Source organism: Thunnus thynnus, chromosome 17 (assembly GCF_963924715.1).
Source record: "Thunnus thynnus chromosome 17, fThuThy2.1, whole genome shotgun sequence".
Classification (NCBI taxonomy): Eukaryota; Metazoa; Chordata; class Actinopteri; order Scombriformes; family Scombridae; genus Thunnus; species Thunnus thynnus.
Genome location: NC_089533.1, coordinates 670,850 through 683,811, shown reverse-complemented (window position 1 = coordinate 683,811; position 12,962 = coordinate 670,850). Strand labels below are relative to the sequence as shown.

The following is a 12,962-nucleotide window of genomic DNA, read 5'->3' as shown; positions in this document are numbered from 1 at the left end:
AAAGAGTCATAACTCTACTGATCCATGTATTCCTATAGCTCTCAGTAGTAACGACTTTATGAGCTTCTTTAATGATAAAATTCTAACTATTAGAGACAAAATTATCCACCTCCTGCCCTCAACAGGCACCGTTCTCTCCCCAAACACAGGAACCTTGGTAACGGCAGTAAATCCTGACATATATTTAGACTGTTTTTCTCCAGTAGACTTGTCTGAACTAACTTCAATGATTTGTTCAGCTAAACCATCAACCTGTCTCTTAGATCCCATCCCAACTAGGCTGCTTAAGGAAGCCTTACCCTTAGTGAGCACTTCTTTACTAGATATGATCAATCTGTCTTTAGTAACAGGCTATGTACCACAGTCCTTTAAAGTAGCTGTAATTAAACCTCTTCTTAAGAAGCCTACTCTTGATTCAGGTGTTTTACCCAATCATATTTATCAATGAAGCCTGATGAAACCAATCAGTTAAACAAACTCCAAACATGCCTTAACGACATAAAGACCTGGATGACCTGCAATTTTCTACTATTAAATTCAGATAAAACTGAAGTTATTGTGCTTGGCCCTAAACACCTTAGAAACACATTATCTAATGATATAGCTACTCTGGATGGCATTACCCTGGCCTCCAGCACCACCGTAAGGAATCTGGGAGTTATCTTTGATCAGGATATGTCCTTTAACTCCCACATAAATCAAATCTCAAGGACTGCCTTTTTTCACTTACGTAATATCGCAAAAATCAGGCACATCCTGTCCCTAAAAGATGCAGAAAAACTTCTTTGTTCATTTGTTACTTCTAGGCTGGATTATTGCAATTCCTTATTATCAGGCTGCTCTAACAAGTCTCTAAAGACTCTCCAGCTGGTCCAGAACGCAGCTGCACGTGTTCTGACTAAAACTAGAAAAAGAGATCACATTTCTCCCATTTTAGCTTCGCTGCATTGGCTTCCTGTAAAATCTAGAATAGAATTTAAAATCCTTCTACTCCTACTACTACCTACAAAGCCCTGAATGGTAAGGCACCATAATATCTTAAAGAGCTCATAGTATAGTGTAGTACCCCATTACCAAATTAGAACACTGCACTCCTCCATTTTTTTACAATCCATCGGTTCTCACTCCTCCAAACAGCTGCTTGTTTTCCAGAACTTGGACCCAGATAGTCACCCTGCCCAAGGGGTAAAACACAAGGTTAATAACTCATCCACTGATTCGAATCAGAGCAAATTAAGTATAGGTTTGAAAGTGCTCTTAGACATGCTTCTTTTTTTAGGAAGGCCGATTTACCAGGTACCTTCATTAGGCTGACTGTGTCCACACATGGATAATCTAATCTCACAGCACATATACCAACAAATGTGAATATCTACATGCAAGGAAACAGCACATTGATTAAAGCTGGAGTGTGGGACTTGTGTCTCCCCCTTCTGGCAGTGAGAGTAATTACAAAAACACTGTCAACACGTGCTTATGTCATTGCCTCCACCATGGCCAACTCTGTTTCTACTGTTGCGGCTGAAAAACAGTGGATAAATTGTTTTGATCATCACACAAACCCCACGAAATAACTCATTTAACTATCAGAATTTGATCCATTTGGTCCAATAACATTTGGAAAGTCTAGAAGAGCTTCAGAATTAAATTATTTTATCCCCTTTCAAGTTAGCAGAGAGCTAACCAGAAGTTAGCCAGCTTGGCCGGTGGAAGTCTCTGGGTGTGCTGTCTCATGTCCCTCCAAACATGAGATTTAAAAACTCTGTATACTATGAAATACAGACAGATTTATCTGGTAGTGATAGGCTTAATCAGCATATACTAAATCCTCTCTAACACATGAAATCAGTGATTCAACCTCAACATGAGGACAAACACAACTGAAACATGTTGTAAACTAGTGGTCAATCCCATCGTAAAATGTTCTCTGCTTGATGCACTCCCTGATTTGCTGCTTGCAGCTACATTTTGTTTCTAATCTGTGACTGGTTGGCTTCTGTTTGATGTAACTGGTGACAAGTGTTGAAGGGGAGGGAACTACAAGCACTTTCTAATATAAAGATGAAATGACAAACTATTCAACAACACTACTTAAACTTTGACCAGACATCACTTATCAACTACACCTTTACAAGACAAAGATGGCCAGCAAACATCAACAGCCTGGTAAGTATATTTCATACTTCTACTCAGGGAAGTTTTGAGGATTTATAAACCAGCTGAGCATCTCATCCTCTTCTTATTTCTACTGTTTTCATGAATCTGTAACAGTAATGATGTAATGAAGTAATGAAGAAATCATATTCAAGCCTCCACTGTTAGTGTTTATTTTACTGACCACCTTGTCAGTGAGTTACAACTTACAAGTTGATTTTATTTGTGATTGTTCAGTCATCACAGATCAGATTTGTTGTTTTACACATCACTTTACTTCATAACAAAATTCATATTTTACAGCATCTTATTATTTAGATATCTATACTCATGTAGTATGTTTTATTTTCCCCATAATTGCACTGTGTTATATTTGATTATCTTTTCACAGCACATGTTTAAGATGTGCAGATTTTTTTGATGTTTGTTTTGATGACTGAAATATTTAATTTTTCAACCTTTTATGCTCTGGTTTATAAATTCCTGTATCAGAAAATACCTGAAGTAACTACATTTATGTATTTATTCTTCAAAAGTAAAAAACCTTTGACTCCTCGGGGTATATGTGAGCAACATACACATAAATGATAATTGTTCTACTGTTACCACATTTTATGTGAATGGAGTTTCAAAATGACCCATATCAATTTCTTATTTAGCTTTTTGTTACTTATTTTTATTGAATTGTGGCAGCCTAATTAAACAACTTTTAATAAATTCTCAAACTATTGACAAGAAAGTTTCACCATCAGGAAAAGCAGCTTAACCAGTTAAAATAGCATCTAGCTTTTTGATACAACTGTATTTTTTACCTAATAGATACCCATGTAGTTTGCATCCCACATAACATATTTCTTGCAGTACGAAAATATTCCCAGATCTTGACAAAAACCTGTATGTCTGTCATAGTTTATATATATAAATATATATATATATATATATATATACATACATACATACATACACATCCTGTTATCAGAAACCAACTTATATAATGAAGTAAGAGAGAGAATTTGTAAACACAAGTTCACTGAAGACATATAGAGAGCAGTGTCATCAGCATATAGAAAATATATGACGTTAACAAGCTGCATTTAGATTATTAATGTATATCCACATTAATGCCGCTGTGAGGCTGAAATGTTCATTATCCACCAGAAAACTAAATTGCTTGATGGATGAAAAATGAAAGACGTCCTTCATCCTTCTAGCCTGTGTGCAGTGTTGAGAAGGTTAGTTTTCAAATGTAATAGGTTATAGATTACTAGTTACCCTGTTAAATATGTAATAAGGAATATCTGAATTACTTCATCAAAGTAATTTAACTGATTACATTTAATTTCTTTGGGCAATAAAGCTAATTTGAGTGCATACTGTTAAATGAATGGAACCAACTCCTTGTAAGTCAGCAGCATAGACAGAAATCACAGAGTGGGCCGAGCCCGTCCAAGATCAATCATACTTAATAGGTTCTTAAACGCATATATTAACTAATACAGGCCATTACGACTATATGTGCCTGAATGCACCAAAGTTTAATCATACAAGCCTTATACATCATCAGAGGTCATGTTACACACACACACACACACAGCTGACAGACGCAACAGCATCTTTAATTGAGCGTATGGATAGAAGCACACCAGCACCAACATGCCCAGTAACATTAATAAATGACACCTGAACAGAGTTAATATGGCCACATAAACCACACACACACACACACACACACAGATGGCAAACATAAACATATATACAGCATAAAATCTAATTGTACACCCAACAAAAACTATAGCCAATAAACAATATTAAAACAGGAAATAGGCTACTACAGTCTGAAATGGTAAATTAGCTTCTTTCGATTACATTGAACATTGAAATTATTTCGTTATAGTCCAACGCTTCAGTCAGTTCTTCAATTCCTCCAGACAACACCAAGTTCCCCAAACAAGCCAAACACAATCCTCCAAACTAACTGTCAGGAGGGAAACTGAGAACAAATAAGGAAAATAACAAAACCAAATCTCTGTCTGTAAGCAGGTGAAACAACAGGCAGGAGTCCCAGTTTGAACTAATATCACAGAAAGTGAGCAGGAGTCGAGAAAAGAAGCTCTGTGTGTCACCGACGTTCCCTGCTGGACTTCACTGCCAGAGAGGCTTCCTGCCCCGGTGTACACCATGCAGGTTGACCTGCAGTAGTGACACTTTATATTTTTTCATGTCTGTGACATATTCAACGGATAGATATTCGAACTATAGTGAAAAGTGTAATATTGCTGGTATGATGTCAATATAATTATCAACAAATAAGTGAGACACTGAATCTTTAGATGACGTGATGTTGCAGCAGCTCTGTAGCTGCTCTAACCTGTTAATAACCTGTCCTCTCCAGAACAAATGGACCCGGAGATTACAGGTAAAAACACTGAATAAAGCTGTTTATTTCTCTTATAACTTTAGATCCAGACGTTCGGCCGGTTTCTACCGGGAGCTGAATTATCCGCAGAGGTCTCCTCCTCTCCAAAAACAAACGTATATGCAGATTAAAATCATTAAAAATACTAATTAAAGCTGTTTCACCTAAAAAATCAATATTTCTCCGACGATGTTTGGTGACCACCGGACGTCCGGTACGGGCTGTTAGCCGAGCTGCTGCTAACGTGTGTGTAAGTTACTCTTTGGTAGACGCCATTGTAGCGGACAAACACAGCGCTGCCGTATGCATCTTGTGCGTGTTTACTCTTTGGTAGAGGAGGTATGACGCCATCGACAGGCGACCAAATGAAACGGTCCGTTACTTTGATTAAATTACAGATTTCTCTGGGTTTGAACATTGTTGGAAACATTTGGGATAATGTAAGTACACAACTCAACAACATATATAACATAGGTCTAGTTGTTTTTACACATTTTAATGTGAAATAATTACATATTATACCTTTAAAATCAATACTTTGTTGTCATGGTTACAATAATAACCACATGGTTGAGAGTAGAAGCTGATTGTGGTCATGGTTTAAAACAAACATCATCCCATAACCAAATGGAAATACTCAAGTAAAGTACAAGAAGCTCAAAACCATCATAAAACATCATTACGGTGTTTGAAGGCTCAGACAGATGATGTGGTCCTGCTGATTGGAGCGTCAGATCAGAAAACACTCCTGTTTGTCATTCTGACATTTATGGATGAATCACAGAGTTTGTCCTTTAATCATGAAGACTTGTTGGTGTTATTATTTCATAAAGACTGTCAAACACACACGTACACATCAGGATTAGTCAGCCAACGTAAACACACATCTCCCTGATGTAAATGTTATAGTTTATGTCATGAGGCCAAAGAGTCAAAGTTCTTTCTTTCTGAATTACTTGGTTCAAGAAGGATGTTTGAGTTCAGGCCCAAAAAATATGAGCCTGAAAAATAAAATTAATATATATTTTCTTAAAACAATACAGTATGCCATATAATTTTACTGTAATTTATTGGCATTGCATTCCACAATTTGTCTCTCAGTGTAATTTCGAAGCGTTACTGTGTGTGCTGAGACAACTCTTTATAATATTGATAATGTTTGTGTAAAATTTTCCAACAGAGCCTTCGAAGACATTCGAGCGGAGGATTGTGCTCATGGGAAAAACTGGAGTGGGGAAGAGTCAGTCAGGAAACGCAATCCTTGGGCTTACTGGGAGCGAAGGTTTTAAGGTTGGCTTGTCTTCTTCATCTGTGACCCAAATGTGTGAGAAGAAGACACGGGAGGTTGGTGAAAAAAAACTGCTTGTTGTTGACACTCCAGGCTTGTTTCACACCAGGAAAACACCAGCAGAGGTGGCCAAAGAGCTCTTACAATGCGCCGCGTTGATTTCTCCCGGTCCTCATGTGCTCCTGTTGGTGATGAAGCTGGGTTCATTCTCCAGAGAAGATCAAAGTGTGCTGAATTTCTTCCAGCAATTCTTAGAAAAAGAAGCCCGTCACACTATCGTCTTGTTCACAGATGAAGATAAAGGTGATTGTCAGGAATTCATTAAGAAGAACGAAGGTCTCAAAAAGTTCATTGATGAAGGTCAAGTGGAGTTCCATGTCTTCACCGAGGAGCCAGATGTTGACGGCCTAATGCAGAAGATCGAAAAAGTGGTTAAGAAAAATGGAGGAGGCTGGTGCAGCAATGATCTGTTCAAAGGAATTGAGGAAATCAAGGAAGGAGAAAAGGAAAAGGCCGAGAAAGACTCAGCAGCTGAAAGTGTGATGCGATTCTTAGAACGTAAAGAGGAAATCTTTGATCATATACTTGAGAAAATAGAAATGCCAATTTTTGGAAATATGAAAAACTTTACTAAGTGTTTGGTGGACTTGGTGGTGAAATTGATGCCACCTGAAGCTCATTAAAGCAGCACTAAAAACCACACGGCACAGAGAAAATCATAGTGATGAAAGGCGGATTTAATTTCATTTCATTTATTTTTCTGCTTTGTCATGAAAGTATCTTAAACAACAGGCTAATTTCTGGGAGAAACGAGGCACATTGTTCAATATATAACTTCACAAAATCAATGCTAAAATCAATGCTTTATTAAATTCCACCAAATCAGAACTTAAACAAATTAAAAGTCGAGACCAACGACGAAACTGATTTCTCGATCAGATGTCTGATTTTCTTCCCATAATTTTGGCATATAAATAATTACTTATAGCATCTATAGTTTGATGAAATGGAGAATAATAATAAAAACAAACAAACAAAAAATGAATTAATGAATGATATCAATTTTGTGTTAAAGGAAAATCAGTTTATTCTTTTTACTCTGTATAACTGTATAAACCTTCAGACATTTCTGTAAATGATCATCAAACGCTGGAATTAATTAAAATTTTCTTTCTTTGAAATTAACTTATGTTGAAAAGTCATTGAATGTTTATTTACATATGTGTGTCTGTTGAACAGAATTCCTCTTTAATTCCAATATTCTGTTTTTTTTGGGGAAATGATGTATTGTGAGTGAAGCGTTGCCAGATTGGAAATGTTAAATAATTGTACCAGAGGCTTAAAATTATCGTACGTGAGTCATAACCAAGAGAACAAACAGGCGTAAATCTGTAATTTTAGAAAACAGGGTCTGTTGCTGCTGCCTGTGCTGCGTTCGCTGACGCATCATAAAGTCCCACTTTGAAGATGTGTGGTCAAAATACGACTCAAAAACATTTCTAAATTACTGATGTGAAATATCTTTTCATAGGAGGCGTATTGGAGAAGAAAACATGCATGTTAGAGGCTGTTTACACAGTGTGATGTTTAGATGTTGCTCTGGACATCTGTGCTGTAGATGTGAGGATTTAATTTCCCACAGCACTGGAAGACGCACAGGTTACCCTGTACTAATATCAAGTGTCACAAAATGATGAAATTATCATACATAATGGGACTTTTGCCATTATTGATCATACGTCTTACAAAGGGCAAAATAATCATACAGATATGATAATTATTGTACATCTGGCAACGCTGTGTGAGGATCACACTTAAATGATGAGGCTGGTGTTATTTTATCTGTTATTATGTCTTTTTATTATTATCCTGAATCACTTCTTCATGTGAGATGTGGGCTGTATGGGTGGTGGTGTAAAATCCAGGGCCATTGTTCAGTCCCTGTGCATCCCTGGTATGTTATCCATGTTGCATCATATTAATAAATATAAATGGGTCTAATCTATCTGTTTGAAGCCCATTATTGTACAACACATTCACAATTTCTGACATATAATTATACACATTGCATGTTTGTATTTTACAAACAGTCGCCGTCCTCTCTGCTTCTGCACTTTTTCCTCTTGGAAGTCACTTGTACAGAAGTTCAGTGAACTGTATGTAAGTGAAGGACTCAGATCCTTTACTCAATTAAATGTAACAACACCGCAATGTAAAATTACTCCATTACAAGTAAACTACCTGCATTTAAGATCCTACTTAAGTAAAGGTACAGAAGTATTATCAGCTAAATTTACTGATATCAGCCAGTTGAAGGAAAGCAGAAGTAAATGAACTATAGTAGCAGGATTTCACTTCTTTTTCTTCTTCTTTACTCCAAATGTCAACTTCTCAAATCCATCCGTACATGTTGGAGCTGAATCAGATCCAGTGGACGATGCAAACATCCCATGGAAACACCTCAGCAACAAGAACTACGGAACGGACGGCTGTTTGTGGGCATGTGTGAACAACCTGATGTCTTCACGAGGATGAAGGAGAGGTAACTTTGTAAACAAAGCGTTCAGAGCAGCTTGAAGCCCTGGCTTTTGACCTTCAGGGAGCATTTTTACATATGTTAACCTCAATTTTTGCAGGTAGAGGATGACTGGAGAGGCAGTTGGCAGTTCAGAAACATGGCATCTGGGTAATGAATGATTAGCAGCCCAACCCGCTTCTTGTGTAAAGAAAAACCCAAGATAGCGACACACAGACCCTCAGAAAGACACCCTCAAGAGTGCCTAAGAGGCGGGTCAGAATTGGCCCCCCAGCAGGATGGATCATAAGACCTTCGCATGAATGGAGCACATTTATGCAAAGGCCTGAAAATCCATCAGTGCCTGGGACAGGCAAGAACAACAAAACACACAGAATCCACTTCTGGCAAGATGCAAGTGGAGCCCGGAACCTCCAAACTCCAGAGGTTCCTGCCCCAAGTGGAGTAGTTGAATATTGTTGGGTTCTGGCCAGTGAGTGTGAGGCATGGCTGTAGTCTGAGGAAGATGCATTGAGGTGGCGGCCAAAAGAGAAGCACACTGGCCGCTTGAGACAATGACGGCAGCCGTTGTAAACTTTGCAGAGAGTTTAGCCTTGTGGAGGAGAAAGCAGGGTAACACTTTCTATAATGCATCATAATCTGCATATAGCACTGTAAAATTATAGTAATAAGCACTCATCAATATTCATAATACTTTATAACAATAATCATAACACATTATAAAGCATTTTATAATGACTTATAAGGTCAAGTATCATAATTTAATCTGCTTTTTGCAAGGATCATAGAGTATTATAATAATTTTATAATGCATTATAATGTGATTATAAGTTACTCTAAGTGGTCATTAGGTGCTTTAAGTAAAGTAATAAAAACTGTGTGTGTGAAGCGAAGGAGGGTTCCCATGAAGCCACTAACCAGTCAGCGAAGGACCAGCACGTCTACTCTTCTGTGGTCATTACTCTCTAGAGGCCTGAACCGCGACAATATGCAAGAACAACACACAAAATGTTGTAAAATCAATTTATATGTTTAATGAGTCATAACAGAAATTGAGTACACCAAGCTGACACAACTTTTTGATGGTGAACAACTGAATGATGAACATTTCACTAATGTAATGTTTCACCAAAAAAATTCTCTCTAAAGACTCAATGAACTGAAATTATAGATAATACCTGAAACAATTCTACTTTACTTGCAGCTGTATATTTTACTTTTATGTAAGCATTTGATCAATAAAATTGACTCCTTAAAAAACCAGATGCAAACCATGCACCGCTGTTAACACTTGCTAAGTCAACTTTGGTACGCGCTTGTGTGCATTAGGGGTGTGCCTGAATCCAAATAAGTCCTCCCAAGAGACTCTCCATAACCAGCTGTTCCCCTTCTCCTTTCCACAACGTTCGGTTGTAAAAAAAGAGGCAATAAATGAAAAGTGCAAAGCAAGAATCACCTTTGAAGTTCTGTTGTTACATGCTGTGTTGTCTCTGTGTTACAGGTGTATAAATAAGTAGAGGTCTGTCTCCACATTTGCAACATATCTGCTTTTAGCTCAGTAGTCAACGCAGTCGTCTACGATCTGGGAGACTCGAACTCGAAACCCGGTGTGGGAACCTCCTTCGTAAGATAGTTTAATCATAAACACTTATTTTAACACTTTAATATCCTAAAATTAAAAGTGTAATAAAAACAAAAACTGTATTTTTTACACCTATTTCCACTTTTATTTGAATACAAATACAAATATAAATAATTTTGCTGCCTCAACAAATATAGATACAAATACAAATACTGGGCTCTCTGCACATCACTAGTGTGCATATGGCACTGGCAGGGCACCGGGATGAAGCGCTTGTGTGGTGAGAAAATCAAAAAAATAACATATAAATTAATATTTCAATTCAATTCAATTTCATTTATATAGCACCAAATCACAACAGAAGTTATCTCAGAGCACTTTTCACATGGAGCAGGTCTAGACTGTAATTTACAGACACAACATTCCTCCATGAGCAGCTGAACTGGGCTCTAGATGGCTGGAATCTGCCTTCACCAGTTGGGTTGTGTTGAGCTCTCATTATGGAGCATCATCATGTGATTATGTGTTTGGCCACCGACTGCTGACTGCTGACTCCTCAAAGCCACAAGTGATCACACCTGGCAGAGATCTGCACTCTACTGAGTATTTATTTATTTATTTAATTGTGTTTACTTAATTAATATGTAGACTGGTCTTAAGAGAAGTGTTTTATTTATTTGTTTGTTCACGTAGTTAATATATAGATGGGTCCTCAGCAAAATGTATTTATTTATTTATGTTTTATTTATAACGTTAGTGGAGAATCGTTACAGCCGTAGCAGTGATAGCTGACCTTCATGGATGCAGCGAAGCAAAGAGCCATCAAGACCACGTTGAAGCATCCAGATGGTTTTGGATCAGAAGGCAAGGCTTTGATTTGTCTTTTTCAATCACTCCATCTCTTTCATTTCTTGTGTGGTTTCATCACTGCTATTCTATTAATGATATAAAAAGTCCTTATCCATCCATCCAGCTTATCCAGGACTGGGCCGTGGTGGCAGCAGACTGAGTAACGTGACCCAATATCTCAATGGGCCTCAATGGGCTTTACAATCTGTACAGCAACTACATCCTCTAACCTTAAACCCTCGATTTGAATAAGGAAAAACCTCAGGAGGAGCAACAGAGGAGGAATCCCTCCCCCAGGACAGACAGGAAATAGACGTGTGTGCAGAATAGAGCATGGAAAAACAGGATGACAAAATTATTGAGAGATTGATAACATATATGAAGAATATGATCAGGATGGCATCGAGAAGCTTCCATGGCCTCAGACTTGGAGGTGCTAACTCTCATCCTGATGTCTTTGTCTTTGTCTGGAGGTCACAGTCTGATGAAGCCAACAGAACCACATCATCTACTAAATACTAAAATCAAAGATGCGATCCTGAGGTCTCCAAACCGGACACTCCCCCCCCACCCAGCTGCGCCTTGAGATCCTGTCCGTGAAAACCACAAACAGAATCGGTGAGTCCGACAGCCTCTGAGAACGTATTTGAATTCCTGCCAAAACTTTAAGACTTTAAAATTGTAAAATTCTGTCTTTATGGATATTTTTTCTTGGGTGGAGTTGAACTGCGGTCAAAGTAAAGTTTGTACAAACATGATTTTCACTGAAATATCACAATTACAATTATATAGTTGTTGGATAATGTGAAATATTTTATTGTGTTTCATTATGGAACCATTATTGACAGACACATTTCAGTGATGTGGAGCACTGATAAATTAATATTACACACCTTTCAGTCCAGTGCAACACAACTAAAACTGCAGCCTCCAAAATGACCACAGAGTTGAATCAACTCCAGTCTTTCATCTCTGACACACTGTCAACAGCACTTTGTTGTACAGGCATTCCTATTTTACTGGTTTTACTGGTATTTCATTGAACATGTCACTGCTGTGGGATTCTTCAGAATAATAATACTCCAACCTGCATGTTCATGTGTGAATGGAGCAGTCCTCTGTACTTGTGGAAATGTCTATTACCTACTGTGCAGCCCCCTGGTTTGTTTGCTCTGTGATTGGTCAGATTTCAGCTGGGAACAGGTGATGTGGATTTCAGGGGAGGGAACTAGCAGCAGGCTATAATATAATGATGAGATGGAAATAAAAAGTAGTCAGAACAAGACATCAACATTTACCAGACATCACAGATCAGCTGCCTTTACAAGACACAGATGGCCAGCAAACATCTTCTTCAGTCTGGTAAGTGTGTTACTTTTACTGCTTGAGGTAGTATTTGGATTTTATATATGGAATAATATTGATGTTGTACTGCTGTACAGACTGTAAAGCTGCCTCCAGGATTCATGGCTGAACATCTAGAAAGTCATCTACAATTATGATATTTCATATATTATTTTTTTCTTAATGTCTGTACAGACCTAATTAACACTTCTTCACCTTACAACCTAACACTTTGCTTCATCTTACAATGAAAATTTGCCATAAATATATTATATTTACTCTCCAAGAGCATTTGCATAATCCCCTGATATTTTGTTGGTCTTGGAGACAAAAACTAACATTAAGTTCTGGCTAAAACTGCTTCTTTTAAAAGACAAAACTAGAAATCTAACATAACATACAGATTAAAAGATTAAAGGACTCAGCAATAAAACTCATGTTTAGTTGAAAATATTTTAGACAGATGTGAGACAAGTGGATACAAATTGAAACACAGAGGACAAGCTAGATAATTAATGTAATTTTATTTAATTATTGATTAATCTACTCTAAAAATTCTTTAAGTTGACTTTGTGTGGATAGAAATTGGAGAATAGAGTCAAGTCACTAGCTCAAGCAGAAGTAACACTGCTGGTTTGAATGTTTACAATAATGTGGATCTATAATTAATGTTTGACATGAAGTGAAATTAAATGTGTGAGAGACTTCAATTCACCACCTGTCAGTTTCTCCTTTCTCCAAGATATGTTTGTATGCTCAGGTCAGAATTTCCAAACACATGCGCACATTCTTT

General features: G+C 37.5%; 1 protein-coding gene across 1 annotated transcript; it reads left to right on the top strand.

Moving 5' to 3' along the window:
• The first annotated feature begins 2,034 nt into the window (after nt 1-2,034).
• Nucleotides 2,035-7,505, top strand: LOC137167848 (GTPase IMAP family member 7-like). Its single transcript, XM_067570159.1, has 2 exons — nt 2,035-2,166; nt 5,751-7,505. Exons 1-2 carry the CDS (start codon nt 2,142-2,144, stop codon nt 6,539-6,541), a joined length of 816 nt encoding a protein of 271 aa, XP_067426260.1. The 5' UTR covers nt 2,035-2,141; the 3' UTR covers nt 6,542-7,505.
• The last annotated feature ends 5,457 nt before the right edge of the window (nt 7,506-12,962 follow it).